Source organism: Chaetodon trifascialis, chromosome 6, assembly GCF_039877785.1.
Source record: "Chaetodon trifascialis isolate fChaTrf1 chromosome 6, fChaTrf1.hap1, whole genome shotgun sequence".
NCBI lineage: Eukaryota > Metazoa > Chordata > Actinopteri > Chaetodontiformes > Chaetodontidae > Chaetodon > Chaetodon trifascialis.
The window spans coordinates 21,955,258-21,976,276 of NC_092061.1; the positions used below are offsets into that span (position 1 = coordinate 21,955,258).

Sequence of the window (21,019 nt, forward strand, 5' to 3'; positions counted from 1 at the left end):
ATATCAGATTTTTGTGTAACTCAGTTGATTTAGGTGGCCTGTGATTTGGACTGTAACAGCCTCGGTTCATTTCCTGTCATCTCTCTACTGTTGCTGTTAAAAAGAGGCATAAAATGTCCCCCAAAATGATTATTTCATGGCATGATTTCAGTGCTTTTTATACACTTCCCTCTTTTCATGTGTGGTAGGTAGGATTTGGACTCAGCAGACATGCCGACAGGGAGTATGGGTAGATATAGGAATTTATTGAATGAGCAATGAGTGGAGACTCCAGGTACACAGGAAACTCGTAGTTGGGAAGCCCTGAAAACAGCAGGTGAGGCATGAGGCACTGAGGTGGAGAGCAGTTCAGAGACACGCTGGAACACACAGAGCTCAGGTGATGCAATTACTTGTGTTGAGGGTACATGGCAACGAGTCCTCTGCAGTCCACAGTCTTTATACTGTGCTGATTGTGATGAGTCCCAGCTGTGTTGGAGCTCCCAGCCACCTGGAGAACCACACCCAGCCTCTGCCAGCAAAGAAACACAGGGAACAAAGAACCACACCTCTACACAGCACACAAGAAAACCAAAGTTTACCAAACCACCGCATCTTTTAGGATTTTTCCTCTTATGCCTGCATCAATCCTTTTGATTTTTTTTTCTTCCAACTCCTCACTTACTCTCATTCTTTAGTGTATAGTCTTTGTGTTAGTTTGTGTCGATTTTGTCAGGTGTTCTTTTGACGAAGAGATTTAGATTTCAAGAGGCCATCCTGGTTAAATAAAGGTGAATTAAAACTATAAAAGTCAAGAAGGCGTATGAGGGTGTATGATGTAGTTTATGACTCTCAATAGACCATCTTTTCCTGACTCTTCACCCAATTTTATTGTTTTCTTCTCATTAAACTTTTCATGTTTAAGAGGAATATGTTATACTAACGTTCCCTGAATAAATATAACAATTCATATTAAAACGACAGAGGCAAATATGTTCATTTGAACTGTTATTTAATTGAAATACAAGTCAGTATCATTAGGTTTTCAGTTTATTATCAACAGTACACAATTGTCATACTTAATTTTGTACAAAGAGGTATCAGTTATATAAAAACACAGTACACAATAGTTAAAAATGAGACATACATGTACATGTCTGAATACACTTCAACAATACTTCAAGTGTCAGGAATGTTTCTTTCTGTGTTTGTACTAACACTCTCCTCCTCTGTCACACACACAGACCAGAACTGGCATCAATTGACCCAATGAATAACCATCGGTTGGCATCAGGAGTGTCACGATAAATGAAAATGTGCTATGACTAATAAATATGTTTCCATATCCTGCAGGTGTACCGGCACGGTGCCGGGCAGCAGGTGCTGGAATGAAAATATAAACTTTTTACATGCCAGACACCAAACTGAAACACAATTAAATAATATTTCATAAACAGTATCTGTATTAAATATTCTAGTCATGCAGTATATCCTGTTGAGAAATAACTTAATACATCTTTTCATTGCAGCCATGAACACGTCAAGAGCACGCTGCTAACTGATGATGGAAGTCTGTACGACCATTTGGGTGTCGGCTGTTGTTAGAGGAAGATGAATAACAGCTGATGACAACTGCCTTTATGATTAAGATGCACTTAAACAATAATGAGAATTCTATGATAGTGTGAAGGAGTGAGGGGAGGGCCAGCTATGGGGCTCAACATGGGGCTCAGGGCCCGCATGAGGACTTGAGATATATTGTACATGACCAGGAAAAGATTTCTTTGAAGAGAGAGAGAAAAAAAGTTATTTTCATAACTTAATGTATTGTATGTTTCCTGGATCTGTTTTGAGGCAAAAGGCTGTTGAATGTGATATCATATTTTACTTAAAGGTCAACACACTGTTATGTTGAATATGATAGAAACCCTCTTCACACAAGAAGTAACTAATCTGAACTTTGAGTAATAGAGAAGTTTGCCCATTTTTTCCCAAATTTATTGCAAATAAACCAGAAACTCATTACATTCTGTGTTTGGAAAAAGACACTGGAAAAGAAATTAGAAAAAGAGCAAATAAATGACAAAAGTGTGAATATTGCAGTTAATGTTGCATCAACAGCACTAATAAACTGTTTTTGTCTGATACCAAGATATAATTTTAGATAATTTGTTACTACCCAACTGACAGAACCATGGAAATCCAAGTTGGAGGAAGCTTGTTCACAGTAACTGTAGTACCACATGTACATAAATGTACCCATTTCTTTCCTCATGCTGGAGCTTAAGTCGGGGTGGAGAGAGGCCGCGCTGTCCTGGACTAGGAGGTTGGAGGTCTTACGGCACGGCAGGAGTGGCAGCAGGCCTTGCTGTAGTACCAGTGGCTGCACAGGTTGACCTTCAGAGCCAGCAGGCAGTTGGTGGAGGGGCGATCCTGGCAGCTCTCATCTGGGACACATTTCACACATGGTGGAGTTCTTGTTATTGATTTCAGAGCGATTCAGTGAAAACCCAGAGCCAGTTTAAGATACCTGGGGCTACCTTTGATACCAAAACAATACTATTTGTTTATGACAGTTAGCTTTGTGAAAGCTGACTTTGTTGTCATTCAAAAGAGGAAAGCTATCTATTTAAAAGGGAAATCGCAGTACTTTTTTTTCTTGGGTCTTACAGTATGTTGACACAGGAGCCGTTTCAGGTGTGTTTTTTAGTTTTGCGTCTCACACACATCTGACAGAACAGATATACTCCTATTCTGTTTAATGCATGTGTTTAGACAGTTTGTGTTTCACTTGTGCTATATGGAGTAAACACATCCTGAAGCGTTTCTGTGTATTTTCTCTTTTCACACATGTAACTGATTATGTGCTGGGATCTGAGGGCTGTCAAAGCTCAGGTGACCTACACTCAATGCTGTGCCTGAACACATCCTATGTCCTATGTGTTGCGTTCCAGTATCCATATGATCATACTATTTAGTCTGCCACAATGTCCCAATACATAGTATACCAAATGCCAAAAATACCAGACTGTCCTATTGCATCCGCTCAAATTTTGCAAACCAGCATGCTTTTCTGGATGTTCCGACCCACAATCCTCTGCACAGTCATAGTGACTGAGAGCATGGTGTGTACAGCGTCTTTGCACCAATTTCAAATCGTTTACTTTTTCTTTTTACTTCAAACTTCGTGCAACAGACTGCAGCAGATGGAGGGTCAAAGTTCAAGGCGCAATGTTATGATGACGTGTTATGTCCCAGCTGTATGCGTAATGCGTGTAACAGCACACACTGTGTAAGGGCAGTGTGGTAAATACCAAAAGTAAACATAGTAGACATAATTTCATTTCCCAATTTGACTATGGGTCATGCTAACTCTGTACTCACAAACTCCACTATGAACAGTGTGCATGTGTGTGTGTGTGTGTGTGTGTGTGTGTGTGTGCGTGGAAGCCTCTGGAGGCAGAACAGCAGGTTTCCTGAGGTGTTACCTGGGGGCTCAGTGGGGCACGGCTGCAGGGTGCAGGTCTGCTTGGCAACCGGTTTGGTGAGGGGGTCGCAGCCTCGGACCAGCTCCCTGCCCTGGTAACACTTCACGTCCCTCATCCTCACACCCACACCACACGTCTTAGTACACTGAGGACACACAGGAGCAGAAACACAGTCATGAGTTGAAGCACTGATGAACTGGAAAATATCTCTGTAGTCAAACATTTTATTTGTCTGTCCTACATCCAGTCTGAATAAACACAATAATGATGTGTGAATGCAAAGTTAGAAGAGAGAGGGACTAAGTATTTTACAATGTAAAGAGACAAACGTAGAGTTTGTTTGTGATTTTCTTTGTTATAATACTTTAATACTTTTCCCTGTTTAGCTGGATCTCATTGAAACATATTGTAATTTCTGTGAATCCAAGCTAACTATAATTGATGAAGGAGCTGAAGTTTTCAGAGCCATCTTTCAAGAATGAAGCTGGTGAGTATTTAATGATTCTTTAAACAAGTTTTAGGTGCAGCATTCATTCCGTGCATTGAGCAACTATGACAGCAGTGTGTTTTCTCTCAGAGTCCTATAAGGAAACACATTATCGTCCACTCTCCATGTCAGAGGTGTGAAGGTACCATGTTGGCCTCACCTCAGACCAGGGGGTGGTGTACCATTTGAAGCACGGCCTCTCAAAGCAGGTGGTTTCCTCCTCGGGCTTCTCGCTGCCTCCGCACGCCTCATTATCAAACTTCTGGAACTTTCCTCCGCTGATGCCGACACACAGGACAGTCCTTTGCTTCATGCCACGACCGCAGGTTGTGTTACACTAGAGAGGAAAACAGGACGTTAGTGTTATTCAGTGCTGACTTTGTTGATTCTCTTCAAGACAACTGAAGGAACTTTCTACATATCAAAGTTTCTTCCAACAAAGTGTTTTCTTGCTGATGTGGAAAGTGAAAAGTGTAATCATGGGACACTAGAACCGTCCATAATGGTTTAATGTCAGACCTTATGATGTCCACAAAATGCTTGTTTTGTCCAACAAACACTCCAGAAAAGCACAATTTTCAATTAACAATAAAACATAAAATGACTTAACAAATAATCAGTTGTCAAAATATTTGTTGATCTTTTGGCAATCAACAAATCATTGACTGTTTCTAGTCTACTGATTAACAGCTAATTAGTTAATTTCCACTCCGTGACAAGGCCTCACCCTCTCCCAGTCTTGGCTCAGCCAGTGCGGAGCACAGTCTCTCTCCCCACATGGGTGGATGGCCAGCGGCTTGTTCTCCGCAGAGCACTGGCTCTCAGGAACCACGCGACCCTCTGGAGCCTTGCAGTACACATGACGCACCATCTTCCCCTGGCCACATGACCCTGAGCACTGCAACAATGAGGAAAACAGGATGATGGATGATGAAGAGGAAGCTTTCCTGTAGTCATCACCGTCTCCTCCTGCCAAGTTTTGTCATGAAGCTCAGAGTCAAACACCGTCACATGAAGTCAGGTCAGGTTACCTCACATCGTATCAAACAAAAAGGAACCCTCACGTGAAGTGACATGTCATGATGTCACATGACACCGCGTCAGAGGAAAAGAAAAATCACACGTCACATCAGATAAAATCAAGTCGCATTCATTTACAATAACATCGCAGGATGTCCGATCATTCCTCTGAGCCAGCGGCTGCATAAAAAATCATCAAAATCATAATAATGTGACATTTGTTGGGGTCTGTACCAAACAAACACGCTATAAGATTTGCAGGCCAGTGCATCTCTGCAGCGCTACAACACGTCGTTGTAATGCTGCTTTGTCACACATTTTACTTTCAGAAAATTGCAGCTTCTGCGATTTGGATATTGCACTTCTCCATATTACGATTTTGACAATATTTCAAATAATGTTCTGTTTGACAAACATTTAGACCTATGCTCCTCTCAGCTGGCACACCTGGCTTTGTATTTATTAAAGCTTGTTCCCTACCACATGTACTTGCTCTTGATGGTGATTTCAAAGTGAAACTAAAGGCTTGAAACACTCCTCTCAGAAACACAGTATGTCACAAAGTGAGTACACCCCTCACATTTTTGTTAATATTTCATTATATCTTTTCATGCGACAACACTGAAGATATGACACTTTGATACAATGTAAAGTAGTCAGTGTACAGCTTGCATGACAGCGTAAATTTGCTGTTCCCTCAAAATCACTCAACAAACAGCCAATAATATCTAAACCGCTGGCAACAAAAGTGAGTACACCCCTAAGTGAAAATGGCCAAATTGTGCCCTTAATTGGGAGCCATTCTCCCTCCCCGGTGTCATGTGACTCGTTTAGTGTTTAGTGTTACAAGGTCTCAGGTGTGAACGGGGAGCAGGTGTGTTAAATTTGGTGTTATCGCTCTCACACTCTCTCATACTGGTCACTGGAAGCTCAACATGACGCCTCACGGCAAAGAACTCTCTAACCCTCCGTTTACACGTAACAGGGTGTTTTGGAAAACGGATATTTTGGCCCCTCCGTTTTCAAAAATAACATCGTGCACACAACATCGTTTTCAAAAATGTTGTCATTTACATGAACCCGGATAAATACGCCGTTGAGCGCATCATAACTATGCCAAACCTATGGGCGCGAGTGTAAACATAGGTCGCTCACATGACGTTAAGTATTCAGTCGCATGTTGTGACGTTTCGAATTTTCAGAAATCTCCACTTTGGCCGGAGTTTTTAAAAATGATCGTTTTCTGTGAAAAAAAAACCAAAAAACTCTGTGTGTAAACGAGAGGCCAAACCGCATGAAAACATTTGCGTTTTCCCTAAGTGTAAACGGAGTCTGAGGATCTGAAAAAAAGAATTGCTGCTCTACATAAAGATAGCCTAGGCTATAAGACGATTGCCAACACCCTGAAACTGAGCTGCAGCATGGTGGCCAAGACCATACAGCAGTTTAACAGGGCAGGTTAGACTCAGAACAGGCTTCACCATGCTCAAGCAAAGAAGTTGAGTGCAGGTGCTCAGTGTCATATCCAGAGGTTGTCTCTTCAAAATACACGTATGCCTGCTGCCAGCATTGCTGCAGAGGTTAAAGGGGTGGGGGGTCAGTCGGTCAGTGCTCAGACCATACGCCGCACACTGTATCAAATTGGTCTGCATGGCTGTCCTCCCAGAAAGAAGCCTCTTCTAAAGATGATGCACAAGAAAGCCCGCAAACAGTTTGCTGAAGACAAGCAGACTAAGGACATGGATTACTGGAACCATGTCCTGTGGTCCGATGAGACCAAGATAAGGTATTTGGTTCAGATGGTGTCAAGCGTGTGTGGTGGCAACCAGGTTGAGGAGTCCAAAGACAAGTGTGTCTTGCCTACAGTCAAGCATGGTGGTGGGAGTGTCATGGTTTGGGGCTGCATGAGTGCTGCTGGCTGTGGGGAGCAACAGTTCATTGAGGGAACCATGAATGCCAACATGTACTGTCACATACTGAAGCAGAGCATGATCCCCTCCCTTCGGAAACTGGGCCGCAGGGCAGTATTCCAACATGATAACAACCCCAAACACACCTTCTAGATGACCACTGCCTTGCTAAAGAAACTGAGGGTAAAGGTGATGGACTGGCCAAGCATGTCTCCAGACCTAAACCCTATTGAGCATCTGTGGGGCATCCTCAAACGGAAGGTGGAAGAGTGCAAGGTCATCATCCACCAGTTCTGCGATGTCGTCAGGGAAGAGTGCAAGATCTGTGACACTCTGGTGAACTCCATGCCCAAGAGAGTTAAGGCAGTTCTGGAAAATAATGGTGGCCATACAAAATATGGGCACAATTTGGCCATTTTCACTTAGGGGTGTACTCACTTTTGTTGCCAGCAGTTTAGACATTAATGTCTGTGTGTTGAGTTATTTTGAGGGAACAGCAAATTTCCACTGTTATACAAGCTGAACACTGACTACTTTACATTCTATCAAAGTGTCATATCGTCAGTGTTGTCCCATGAAAAGATATAATAAAATATTAACAAAAATGTGAGGGGTGTACTCACTTTGTGAGATTCTCTCTCTCTCAAAACCAAAATACACTGCTTGGATATATGCAAAAAGTAAGAATAAAGTGTGACTGATTGAATTTCTTTTCTCTTCTTATATAATTTGGGAGAAACTAAAATCAGCTATCAAGCAATCAATCAAAAGTAAAATCAAACTGATGCACACATTACCCAAAGGAGTACCAATGCACTCATTTAGGTATAATCTTTCTTTTTTTTATTCAAAATGTTATTTATTTTTGAGGATGTTGGTAGTTGTGTTGCTTGATCCTATAAATGTACACCTTCTGATTTATTGATTAAATTGGTTCTGCTGGATTGCACTTGTGAATATAATAAAACAGTAAAGCAGAGTATATTAAACATGCAAAGGTACACATGCTCACAGTTAGACATTTTCTAAATGGTCATAAATATTACTGACGTAACATTAGCTGTTGCATGGGGAATAATATGTTACTTTGTGCAAAGAAAATCTCACATCCATCCACGTTTGTGCTTGGTTGGACTCCATGGTCGTAAATTAGACCTGTGAGTTTCCAGACTTTGAATGGAACATTAGGAAGTACACTTGTCTGTGCAACACAATACAAACCATAAATTCACACTGTGGCACATCAGTTTTTCACTGAAGGAAAAACAGCTGAGACAGGCAAGCTGTTCTTTTGTAATAACACTCAAGCTCAAAAACATTGTACCCTACAGGGTACTGCTGGACCCTGGTACCAGCTAATGGTGATAAAATACAGAACACACATATATTGTCATACTGTATATGTTAAAGTCATTCAAGGACACAGGCATGCAGTGCTGTGTATATTGAGAGTAAAGACACTCACGGGCCCCCACTCGGACACAGTCCAGTGGCGTTCACAGGGCGGACCGGTACAGTTTTTGATGTTTGGTGGTTTGGTCATTGGGTCACATGGTCTGGTCTCATCAGAGCAGCGGACATCGCGGGTCACCTGGGCTTTGCGGCCACATTTAGCAGGACACTGGATCAAAGAGAGGCATACAGAGACGCATTCAAGCTTCTTATCACCAACACTTTTTTTTTAAATGAAATAAACACAGCATTAGATGCCTGAAGGTGAAGCAGGTGAAAAGTTTTGCTTTTAAAGAGTCTGAAAAGATCTTGAGAATCTCAAGGGTTAATGATTAACTTTGAGGGATTGTCCAGGGTCATTTGGTGATTGACAACTAGACAGGTCCATAGGTTGACATGGAAGCTTTTACAGCATGGACTGATGTTGCTGCCCTGAAAGACAGCTACCTTTTGATACATTTAAGATTAATATTTATTGTTGCCTTGCTGCCTAACTAACTTCGCTGCTCAATTCAAGCATTACAGCTATGGTAATGTGCGACCTGGTTTGAAGTTCACAGCTGATCCCATCTGAATATAGAGCTGTTTAAACACTGCATTGCTCCAAAGAGAAGGAATGATCAGTTGTACATTTCACTCATTTTTCTGTGTTTTTCAAACCCCAGTGGCTCAAATCACATCAAGGTTTCTTTGGTGTCTGGTAAGTGTCTCTGGAGAATCCATCAGAGACCACAATCAGACCACAAGACTGCAACAGACAGCTGCTAAACCTGTGCCTGACAGGAGCAAGAGAGAGCTGTCTACACTGCAAAACAGTCCCTCCGAATGATGGAATTAAAACAAAGAAAAAAAGGTGAGTAACCAGCAACAGAAAAATGCATTTACTTAAATGGGCTGCAAAGAGAGAGAGAGGTAGAAAACTAAAAACTGATCAGAAGTGAAGATGTGAAACACACAGCTCCTCTATTTGTTTACTTGCTCTTATGATTTGAAAGTTTTATTCTCAGCAGGGGAAATTATTACAGACCTCGGTCCACTCAGCCACCTCCCACTGTGGGCCGCAGGCGGGGCTCTTGCAGGGTCGTCTCTCCACAGGTCTCTCCAGGTCGGCCAAGGTGCAGAGGTCACTGTAGACCGAGCTGTCCAGGCCCGGCGACAGCATCTTCCAACAGCGAACTTGACGAAACTGGAAACCCTCCCCACAGGTCCTTGAGCACTCACTCCAGCTGCTTGCTTCCCATCTTAAAGACAAAAAATAGGTTGCACAATGTCCCATTAGGCAGTGTGAATCATTTCTGGTCCCAACAAATGTTTTCAGTGGTTTGTACCTGGGCTGACATTCTCTCCCAATACAGAAGTCGTGGACCGGCTCTGGTCGTGTCAGAGCGTCACAGTACATATCATGGACCTCGACGCCATCATAACGAATACATGTGACGAAGGACTTTGACACTCCTGGATTGTGAGCAACAAACAATAAGCTAAAGGCAAGGAAAATGTATTTATACAGAACATTTCAAACACAAGAAAAGAAAACTTGATGTGCTTTATATGAAAGATGATGCTATTATGAAATTAAACACAAACACTCACAAGCACTGCACCTTGTTTAAAAAATACCATGTAAATTAAGGTTATTATTCCAATTAGACTGAACACAGTCAGTAGTAATGGTATTATTCACAATTTGATGAAAATGAAAGGCTCAACCGCTCAATCAAGTCCTACAGTGCACAGAAATATGTGTGGATGTGTGAGCAGATCCTTTATCTGTTTTTAAGACAGTGATTACAGGTGGGGCTATGAAAATTCCCATGGATCATTAGTGTGTGTGTGTGTGTGTGTGTGTGTGTGTGTGTGTGTGTGTGTGTGTGTGTGTGTGTGTGTGTGTGTGTGTGTGCATATGTGTGTGTGTGTGTGTGTGTGTGTGCATATGTGTGCATATGTGTATATGTGTGCATGCACCTATAGAGCAGGTCATGCTGCAGGGCTCCTGAGAGGAAAGTTTCCAGCGGTACATGTCAGCAGCACTTAGCTTCAGGTTCTTCTGGTAGATCCTTTGATTTCCTCTGTTACCCACACACACACACACACACACACACACACACACACACACACACACACACACATACACACATATGTCACGCAAATATATAGCCATATTCTTGTCAGTGCAGACGTGGATTATACTGCAGGAGTAGTTCAACATACAAATATTTTGAGAGAAATATGCTTTAGAGGACATTTAAGGATACCCAGTCATATAGATGAAACACACACACACACACACACACTCACATTGAGACTGTCTCCTGGGCCTCAGACAGCCACAGTGTGACAGCTGATTCACAGCCTGCATCCTGGCAGACGCACTTTGTTTTTTCATCACATCACATAAAAGTCATGTGCACATTCTTGTCATAACACCGGTTGTTCCCTCCACCTCCGCCAGCCGCCAGACATTTATTTGAAAGTCACAGGCACTTTGAGTTATACCTCGCCGGCATCCCTCCATGTAAGCCAGACTGATTCCTGCACATTATTTTCTCCCCAAAGGTAACTACATTCTGACAGCACACTTTCCCCCTTTGCATCATATTTTTCACTTTTCCTGCGAATACCTTTAATTATTTGTTTCTGTGTGGCTGTATTCCCCCCCGCCCCCTCTGAGCTCCTCTGCTCTCCTCGTTTCCTCTCCTCTCTCTGTCTCTCAGAGGAAAGGGCGTGTCATCGTGTGTTTTATAGCTGCTGGCTGCAGAACTGGTAAAGCCGTGTTTGGACGCAGGGCTGGGAAGCCAACAAGAATTATGAATATGATGAATGCAAAACCTGCCAGGTCTACCTGTCTGCCTGCCCTACAGCCTGTATATCTAACGGTCTAACTACCTTACTCCTTGTATATCTACCTACCTGTCTGTGTATCTGTTTATTTGCTTTACTGTCAATCTATCTAATTGATTATCTGCCTTTTAGACTACCTGTCTCACTGCTTTACTACCTTTCCGTCTGCCTGTCTACCCACCTGTTCATCAGTCCGCCTGCCTAATTGCTTAACTGTCTGTCTGCCCAACTGCCTTGCTCCACGTATCTACTATGGTCTAACTGCTTTACAACCTGTCTGTCTGCTTGACTCCGTCCCTGCCACTTCCTCTGGCTACGTGTCTCTGAGGATGTCTTCAGAGGAGAGCAAGTGTCTACGCAGGTTAGCCTGCTTCTTGCACAGCCTGCAGCATATTTCCCTCAGCCAGCAGCAGACCCAGGGGCTTGACAACATCTGAACATTGAGGCTCAGTGTGACCTTAACCTGAAAACATTCAGTCCAGTCTTAATCCAGCCTAAAGGGGAAACAGCTTTCTGTCAGCCCTAACCTGACTGAAGCTGTGAAGAGAGGACCTCTGCTGTAGTTAATCCAATTTCTACCTGTGCTGTGTTGGATCACCTGGTTTCTTTTAGATTACCTGGTTCTGTTGGAGCGGCTGGAGGTCCTCCCACCGCTCTGCACTGTTTTGTTCTGGTAGGAACTGTCGCTGCTGTCGTTGCGCTTGCGGCCCAGAGTAAATTCCAGCGTGTCATTGAGACCAAACTGGCCGTCTTGCTCCAGGCTGCTCAGGTCCACCTCTGCTGGTCCCACCTCTGACAAGAACAAACTACCTCCCTCTGTCAGAAACTGATTGGTTGAGATGTTGATGAGCAGGTCATCTGGGCTGATCCGGCCATCCAGCAAGACCCTCCAGATGAGGTTTCGGGAGTCTGGCCCCATATCCAGAGGCCCACCAGCAGGGGCAGGGTTGGCAGTACTGCCTGTATGACTGCTGTTTCCCTCTGATGGATCAAAGTGGAAAAATTCAGCTATGCCTGGAGAGCAAACTGATTTATCTTACAAGTACAATCTGTGATGTAGCTTTTGGTCATGTTTGCACTTGAGAACATAATTTCATATTCAGCTTGGATTGGAAAACTTTGCAGCTGTTGCCTGGTCCGTATTTGGTTCCTGTGGGAATCAACACAACCAAATTTTTTCTCAGGTGTCACACCTCTGCATCAAAGAGTGTTTATCCCAACTTTTTACAGCTCCCCACTGGTCAATGCTTCCTATTTCTGTGTAGCTTAAGATGTCTGATGTTGATATTCCACATTTTAACATATGCTAAGGCATCACTTTAAGAACACTTGTATTATGTTTGCAATCCAATACAACAGCCATTCAGAAGACTCTGTTGTTAGTTGTGTTTTTGGACAGCTTTATATGCATTAAAGTAAATATTACAATTTTTGCTGGAAATTTCAAAAACACAGAGTGAATTAAAAATATCAGTGGAAATGAAAACAGAAGCAAAAAGATAAACTCAGTCCAAACTCTTGGACTGAGTGCTCAGTATCTGGTCAGTAGACGTCAGCCTGTGCGGAAAGTGTATGGTGAGCCTTTCAACCACCTCTCCATCGCATCTCACCACCCACAGCGGTGGTGTAATGGACTCAACAGTCAGCTCAGCGAGCTGAGAGCCCGCAAGAAGGCCATTACCACTCATGTTTGTGATGCAGCCATTTTCAACAGGGGAAAAACACCACCAAACTCTGAATTTTTCATCTGCCGCTGATCCTCTTTATGTGTCTGTACCATGAATAATGTAGAGCTCCAAAGTGCCATCTCACAGACACACAGAAGGAGAGCGAGAAGGAGGATCAGCTGTAAAATCTGACCTATTTTGTCTCCTCTGCCAATGGGCCACTGAACCACCTTCTGATTTATTCGCTATCTTACTTTCTCTTGCATTCAGCTCACAGCAAGAAGGTCGCAGGGTCGATTCCCAGGTCGGGCCTTTCTGTGCGAAGTTTGCATGTTCTTCCTGTGCATGCGTGGGATCTCTCCGGGCACTCCCGCTTCCTCCCACAGACCAAAAACATGCTCATTAGGTTGATTGGTGACTCTAAATTGCCCCTAGGTGTGAGTGTGAGTGTGGATGGTTTTGTGTATATGCCCTGCGATCGGCTGGCGACCGGTCCAGGGTGTACCCCGCCTCTCGCCCGTTGACAGCTGAGATAGGCTCCGGCCCCCCCGCGACCCCGAAAGGGATAAGCGGCATAGAAAATGGATGGATGGATATATATATATACATATGTCAACTGATAAGTAACAAAATTTTCAGTACAAAGAGACACCAAGGGCAAAGAAGGGAATCAAACTGTTACACTTTCCTACTGTTATCTGGCAGCACCAATCTTCACTGTGTACATCAGTATTATATTATTGTCATCATGTTAACAAAAATGCCAAACCTACATCACAAACAGATCAAAAGTGTTAGAAACAGTCCCTACCTGGATATTTTGGGGCCACTGCTCCATCCTGGTTACAGTCAATGGTCGCTGTTTCCTCATACACCTCGTTGGTCTCTTGGCCCTTCTGGCCATCTGCACCTCCTGGCTCCAACTGGCCATCAGGGGCTGCCTGGTCGTAAATACTGCTGTTAGGGGCTAGCAGACCCCCCACCTCCACAGAAACCTCTCCAGCTGAGGTGTCTGATCCGGTGTAGACAGGGGGAGGTGGGACAGGTGGCAGGGAGTCTCGGAGGACGGTGTATTCGTATGTGATGTACGGTGTACGGCCGTTCTGGTTCCACACCTGAGTGTTGAAAGGACAGTTAAGTCAAGGGCACGTTAGTTTATACAGGTTTAAGAACAAAAGAAAGAGAGATGTGAGCATATTGTTATTATTATGATGACAATAAGCAGTGTATCATTGGACTTGCAGTATTGACTGCAGGTTGTTGCATTATGTACATGTGTATGGAGCTTAGCTTGATGCGCTTTACACAATCAGCTCTAATAGGTGAGTCTGAGACAGCTTTACAGATAACTACATGAGAACTTATAATTTAGGGGGTTAACATGAAACTCTTTAGGACCAAAACAAGAGTGAAGTCTGTGACATTTTACGTGGTAAAAACCTGATGTCAAAAACACATTGTTAGCAGAGATGAACAAGTGGAACTACAACAAGCATCCAGGTGGATCTCTGCACTCCAGCATCCTGCAGAGTTATATCAAACCTAGCCTGTGACATGGCACTGTTTGGGATTTAGGGCCACTGTTGGAACACAAGGCATGTACTCAATCAACCCAAGACACAGACTCACGATTAAGTCTGTGTTACATTTACATCTTAGACACTTGGCAAGCACTCTTAAAAAGGAGACGATACACACATTTTGGGCATCTCTGATGTTCTGCAGGGCCTGAGCTGCAGCAACATCACAGCATCTTGTTGCCAGGAAACATTCTGAGCTTTTTGTTGCTGCAAGTGCTGGCAGTCTCCACTGCAGACTCCACCAAAAAAATTAATAAATGCGTCAACGGTCTTACTCAAAGTGACCTTTAGTAAGTTCAGGGTTGTTGTGGTGAGTTGCTGTGGTCACTGCATGTATGAGGACATAACATGCACACACTCTATTGAATAGTTACAGGTGAGTGTGGAGGAGGAATTCAAGTGAGAGATGTTGATGGAAGAAGGTGGGCTGTACCAGAATATTGATGGCCTGGTCAATGGGACCTTTGGCGACAATGTACTCGATCCCGGTCTCGTACACGTCCATGGGCCGGCGGTACTTGAAAACAGTTCCTGCTGCGTGGAAGTTCTGGGGACTGTCCACCTTGTAGGCCCCATTAAAGAAGAAGTTGCCCGCCTGGTCGGTCACAGCTGGAGAACAAGATAAATGGGAAAACTCTGAGAGGTGCCAAACACACTGGAAACAGCAAACTCTGGTTTCAGTCAGAAAAGTTCCTGCATTTTCTCTATCAAGTTAGAAGTAGACATTAAAATTTGAAAGAGTTCATTGTTGCAAACTTGTCTTTTGTGAGTGTGTGTGTGTTAATACACATGTAGGAAACCTAGAACATCAGCCGACTTCTTCCTCTCAATGATCTGGATGTCCCATGATCCCTCAGGGATTTGAGTGATAAAAGAGTAACCTTGACGACAGGAAGCAGAAAACGGTCAGTGTCAACTCATGCTTTTTTAATTTGCCTTTTTATTTTATTTCATGCTGTTAATTAATGTGAAGGAAGACTGTTCTGACCAATTCTGAGGACTTTAATCAATTCCTCATTAAATCTTTCGATGTATATTAAATAGAAAGAGTCCCAGAGAATAAAATTCATATTTTTATTTATTATTTGTGGGTAGACAGCATGGGACAACTGAACAGAGAGGCTCACCCAGAGTCGTGGCCCCACGGCGGAAGTTCCCAGTGACTCTGCTGCAGCTGCTGCCGTCACCCTGACAAACCCCACATTTATCCAGGGTGTTGGAGGAAAACAGTACCCCGTCGCATCCAATGGGCTATGCAGCAAAGCAGCAAGTTGAAGAAAAGAGGATGACATTGAATATTTTTCTTTGTTGATCCAAAAAGTAAAATTAGTAATCTTAAAGAATATGTGGAGAGGATGCACATTTCTGAAAGATGTGGCTTCTGTGTGATACATGTTGTGTTTTTATGCTAAATCATACATCAACTTTAATGTTAAAAGTAACAGTAAGTGTAAGAGCTCCTGCTGCTACATAACCTGCTGCATCCCCTGCAGCCCTACAAACTAAAAAACATGAAGAATTTTAAAACAGATTAAATGGACAAACACAAACAGACAATTGTTGTGCAGTTTCATGTCTAAACCTGTTTTGCTTACTCTATTTCACCCTTTACATGATTACTCTCAGTAAAAAATTATTTTGATGGAGCTTGACGGGGTGCTGGCTATTAAATCATGGCTCTATCTCGAGGAAATGCAGTAAAGAACGACTCAGGAAACCATGGATCACACATATAGCCAAGTGTTGTGAAGAATTTTGTGTAAATAAAGCAAACCATCACAACAGCAGTCATTTTAAGGATAGAGTATTTATATTAAGAAAATGACAAAAAAGAGCAGCGTGCATTTAATGTTTATATCCCAGTGGCCTGAGGCAGCTGCTCGTGGTCTCTCTGGTTGTAAAGGCTTGATGTTGTTGAACTCACTGTCTAACTTTTTTGACACAAGCTATTCATTTTTAATGATATTTTGTATCTTTGCACCTCATTCACTTTCATAGTTTGTCAGGAAGATTAGATGCTACAGCAGCAGCTTCCTCCCTGTGGGTTTGTTGGTCATACATACTTGGCACGGTGCTCTCAGTGGTGCTGAAAACTGAAAGTGCAGTGAAACTTTTTGAGGAGAAGTAAAACAGGGACAAAGTAAAGAAGATGCTGGACTCACCTCACACTTACCATCCACGCAGACGCCGCGGTAACTGCTGTACTTGCAGGAAGTGCCATCCCGCGCTGTCACCATCAGTTGCCTCTGGCCGTCGGTGGTGGTGCAGTGAAGGTCGCAGGGGTTACTGGAGATGTGAACGTAGTCATCTGGAGAGCAGCACAGGTCAAAGGTCACTGTCTTATGACAACTAACACTGGCCATAAGATACTTTACTTAGATGCTGCTTTTACCCGCATAATCACTGCTGTCAATGCAACTATGACTTACTACAACTGCCATTATTTTTACTCCTCTGCTCTGATTCATTCTGTTTACTGCTACTAATGTGTATCACTGCTACTTCAGACAGAAGCATTACCACTGCTATTATAGCTTAAAGCCGCAGTCATCAATCTTTGGTAAAATGAGAGCCTTATTCTAAACTTTCTATAATTATTTTGGTAAACATGTTACTGAATTACACATTCAGCAGACACAGAGCACGGGTCATGTTTGTGTCCACCTGATGAATATAAATCCAATATTTACTCTCCTTTTAGCTCTGGTTTGGTCTCATACCGAGTGATACCAAGTGCGATCAGCTCTGAGAATTCCTGCATAAACCAAAAGAATATCACGGCGACCGATGAGATGTAATGATGAGCACTAATAATTCTGCTTTTAGCTCAAGAGCAAGACATTCAAATGATGTAAATTCACCCAGGGTCAATGTCATTACACACAACCTGTTCAGAAAAAATGGCTGCAATTCCTCCTCCTTATTTATTTTGTCTGACTGACTGATAAGTGCAATTTGGAGGACAAGCCTCTATCAGTGTAGCTACACCAGCAGTGCTGTTTAGCCACGTCTCAACTAAAAACACTGAATGCAAATTATTTTCAGTTCTCAGTTCATTAAATAAAAAGGATTTGTTAACAATGACCTGACATAAAAAGAGCTCATTTCAGCTGCAGGGATTCTGTTACAGGAAAGAAGACTGAGCGCGTGTGAATATCGACAAATTGAATATTGATCAGCAAAATTGCTGAGATTATTGAGACAGGCACCTGATGGTCTGTGATTGCTACAATGAGTTTGACCATGCCACCGGCTGTTTAAGATTACCAGGATGTTTAAGGAAGCCGCATGGTGTCTCTCTCATTTCTGATAGATACCTGAGTGATGCCGCCTGTGGTTATTGTTGCTTAATAGTTTATTAATTTGACAGTTTGACCAAGTCCTGAATTGGTGACTGTAGTGAAGGTGTGGGGGGGGGGGGGGGGGGGCCTGGAGAATGTGTTGAAGAGGGGGAAAAGGGAGTTTGGATCCCTGACTGGGACAGAGACATCCTCTGAGTGCCTTGAGTAATGCAAAGCAGAACTTGTTTGCTGAAAACAGGTGCCTGCTGCTGCTGCTTGAAACAGTACATGTTCTGTGACACCAAAACTATGAGCTGAAAACGGATTAAAACACTGTGGGTTCAGCACTGCGACCAAGCACCTTCCCAGTGTCCACTGGTTTTTGTTGTTAATGTACAACAAAATGTAATAAACAAATCAAATTAATATAACTGAATAAAAAAAAAAATCTCAGATATTAATTAACAGGTTTTTAAACAACACACTGCATTAACAGGCAGTTACATTTTAAAAGAGATATAAAACCATTAAAGCATCAGCAAAGACTTCAGTCACCTCTGGTCTGTTTAACAGGGTAAAGAGAAACTGTCAAGGTGTTTTATGGATGTTATTACCAGGATACAGAGGTTTCCACTGGTAGTTCCTCCCATTGTAAAGCTGAGAGTTGAAGGACCAGCACTGCTCCTCTCTGAAGCTCCTCCCAGTGGCAGGACATTCCTGCAGTGCAGAGAGACAGCACAGACCATTAAAAGAGGTCTGTTTCATACTTGTTAAGGCTCAGTTTTACAGTATGTTGTACAAATAAATTCTTTTTAAGCGTTTATTTGCGCAGGGATGGTTTTCTGAGAATACACGATCATTCTGAGCCCCGCCCGGCTTCACTTTCAAACAGCTACATACAGTCACGCCTGGAGGCTGCCCGCCACAACCACAGTCCTCTACTGTCAGCCCATCAGAGGGACTGTGTTTGTTTTCATACAGATGTGAAATAAAGTGATGAGAAATTAACTGGAAGTCTGCGACTCACTTTAATGTTGCAGAGATGATATTTCTTAGCAGTTCCTGTACAGGTCATGTTGTCCTTCCCGGCAGCAACTTTCTTTCTTTGGACAGAAAAAAAACATTTGGAGAAAGAACAGCATATTTTAAAATGGTGATTAGATATAAATCATAATGAAGCAGAAGTTTTCAGGTTAAGATCTATGTTGTGTGATCTTAAAGTGCACTTCACCCAATACTGCATCACTATTATCATTTGAGTGCCAACACAGGTGTCTGTAAATCTGGCCACACTAGTGGATAACTGGACAGAGTTTGTGTCCTCCTGACAGTTGCAGGGATGTTCCCAGTCGAGCCTGATCTGAGCAGATTACCTGCCCAAATCATCCTGTGGTGTGAAGGGTTTCATTTTAATGTTACAAACTGGATCAAGTCTGCTTGATTTTGAATTGAAATCCTGCAGTGTGAAAGGAGCAGTGACTGAATATTAAGCAGAAACGTGCAATTGTCAGTGAGAACGAGCTGACTGGTAAGCAACACCAACCGGGTGCTGTTGTTACTCACCTCAAGCACAAGCTGTTAAATGTATAAGCATGTTGATTCCATCTTCTCAGCTATGAATTCATCGACGAGTTTCCTCTTCTTTTGTTTTTCAGTTCAAAACATATCACACATAAGGGCAACCAGCTGATGACAACAGTTCACCTCCATGTTTTGTGCCAATATGGGCAACTTATTGACTTTTGCTTTATTGCATTTCGCTAACAGTGTAACAGACCTTTAAGTAAAAACTTTGAGCAGCCCTGATATAGATCACAAAATGTACAGAAGTACAAATCTGTGTGTGTGTGTGTGTGTGTGTGTGTGTGTGTGTGTGTGTGTGTGTGTGTGTGTGTGTGTACGTGTGTTTGTGTCTGTGTGCACATGCGCAGACTGACTGACCTCTGTTTAAGACAGTGTCGCTCCTGTGACATCACTCCCCCTCCGCAGGTACGAGTGCAGGCCGTCCACTTGGCCCACTCCCCCCACCAGTATGTGGTCACCTCCAGTTCCTCCTCCAGACTGTTGGAGGCCACGCCATCCTCCTGACAGTTGTAGTAGCAGTATTAGTCATATTAACTGTATTAAGACCAATGAAGAAGCAGCTGTTTGTGTTTATGGTGCATCTGAATCTGCCAATATTTACAGACACAACAAACCTTTTCAGCTCACTTAGTGAATCAAATCAGATGACTTTTATTATTCTAGTCATATCTTTCTCTAACTGTGCACTTTCAATTGTGATTTTGTGAGAAGGAGGTCATTGAATGATCGGCCACTGCTTGCCAAGTTTATTTGGCCCACACGCCACCAGGGACTATGTGATGAATCCATCAGAATATGGCTGCATGACCATAGCCACAACAAAACACTGAGGCTGGGTTTTGCATCGGCCACAACTGGGCCACAATTTAGCCTATGACCAGGCCTGTTTCCCTAAAAGCAGATTACATTTGATTTGCTGCATGTGGGCAATATTTGGTCCAGAAACTTAATTCTGTCATAATCTTAATAATAAATCATATACGGTTACTTTTTTATACATTTGTTTATCTGCAGAATCTTCAACGAAGCTTCATTTTCATATGGGCCACTTTGGGCCCAGAGTGCTGATGATATAACTGGCCAATAAGTGCATAAAGTCAACCATATTTTGGCCATCTGCCATGGTAGTTACAGTAGATACAGGTAAAACAAACTGAAGTACCAGCTGCAGCTGAGACAGCAATAGATAGTTGTCAAAGCATTAATGGGAGTAGCATAAAGACAGCAGTGGTGGTAGCAGGTGCTATAGTGCTAGTTATGGACACAATGGTTTCAATAAAAGTAGAATTAAAACAAGCTGTTGTGGAAGTAAAAGCAGTTTAGTGTTTGTTGGAGAATAAGTTTGGATAGTATTAGAAACAGTGTCTACAGTTGCAGTAGTTGTAACGGTTTTAGTAATCCTCTGAGTAAAACTGCTCAACAAATGATTGGACAGTCAGGACAGAGTGCATCAGAACTGAATAGAATAACAGTAAATGAGCATTAGAGTGTTTTGTACTGGGGCTCCAATGTGTGAAGACAGTCAGCATTTCACACATTCCTGATGTGCAGGAGCAGCACTAATTCAGGCCGATGGCTTCATTCAGACAGATTCATCAGAGTGACCGCTAGAATGTGCACTGAGCTCCTTCTAAAGGTGTGAGTTAGAGCAGCTGTGAGAGGAGGCGAGGGACACTGGAAATACCAGACAAAGAGCATAAGTCAGAGGGAGACAAGGAGAGAGACAGATG

General features: G+C 42.9%; 1 protein-coding gene across 1 annotated transcript in view; it reads right to left on the reverse strand.

The window, feature by feature from the left end:
- Positions 1 to 977: 977 nt before the first annotated feature.
- The window catches only part of adamtsl2 (ADAMTS-like 2), a 48,767-nt gene continuing 28,725 nt past the window's right edge, over positions 978 to 21,019 (reverse strand). The window contains exons 3-19 of the mRNA XM_070964714.1: positions 19,647 to 19,789; positions 18,733 to 18,808; positions 18,320 to 18,422; positions 16,587 to 16,732; positions 15,552 to 15,675; positions 15,225 to 15,305; positions 14,858 to 15,033; positions 13,656 to 13,959; positions 11,795 to 12,158; positions 10,302 to 10,405; positions 9,665 to 9,791; positions 9,364 to 9,577; positions 8,350 to 8,505; positions 4,682 to 4,852; positions 4,115 to 4,291; positions 3,468 to 3,612; positions 978 to 2,426 (exon numbers count right to left, since the gene is read on the reverse strand). Of these exons, the coding sequence (XP_070820815.1) occupies positions 2,299 to 2,426; positions 3,468 to 3,612; positions 4,115 to 4,291; positions 4,682 to 4,852; positions 8,350 to 8,505; positions 9,364 to 9,577; positions 9,665 to 9,791; positions 10,302 to 10,405; positions 11,795 to 12,158; positions 13,656 to 13,959; positions 14,858 to 15,033; positions 15,225 to 15,305; positions 15,552 to 15,675; positions 16,587 to 16,732; positions 18,320 to 18,422; positions 18,733 to 18,808; positions 19,647 to 19,789 (2,739 nt within the window). The 3' untranslated portion in view covers positions 978 to 2,298. The remainder of the gene's footprint in view (positions 2,427 to 3,467; positions 3,613 to 4,114; positions 4,292 to 4,681; positions 4,853 to 8,349; positions 8,506 to 9,363; positions 9,578 to 9,664; positions 9,792 to 10,301; positions 10,406 to 11,794; positions 12,159 to 13,655; positions 13,960 to 14,857; positions 15,034 to 15,224; positions 15,306 to 15,551; positions 15,676 to 16,586; positions 16,733 to 18,319; positions 18,423 to 18,732; positions 18,809 to 19,646; positions 19,790 to 21,019) is intronic.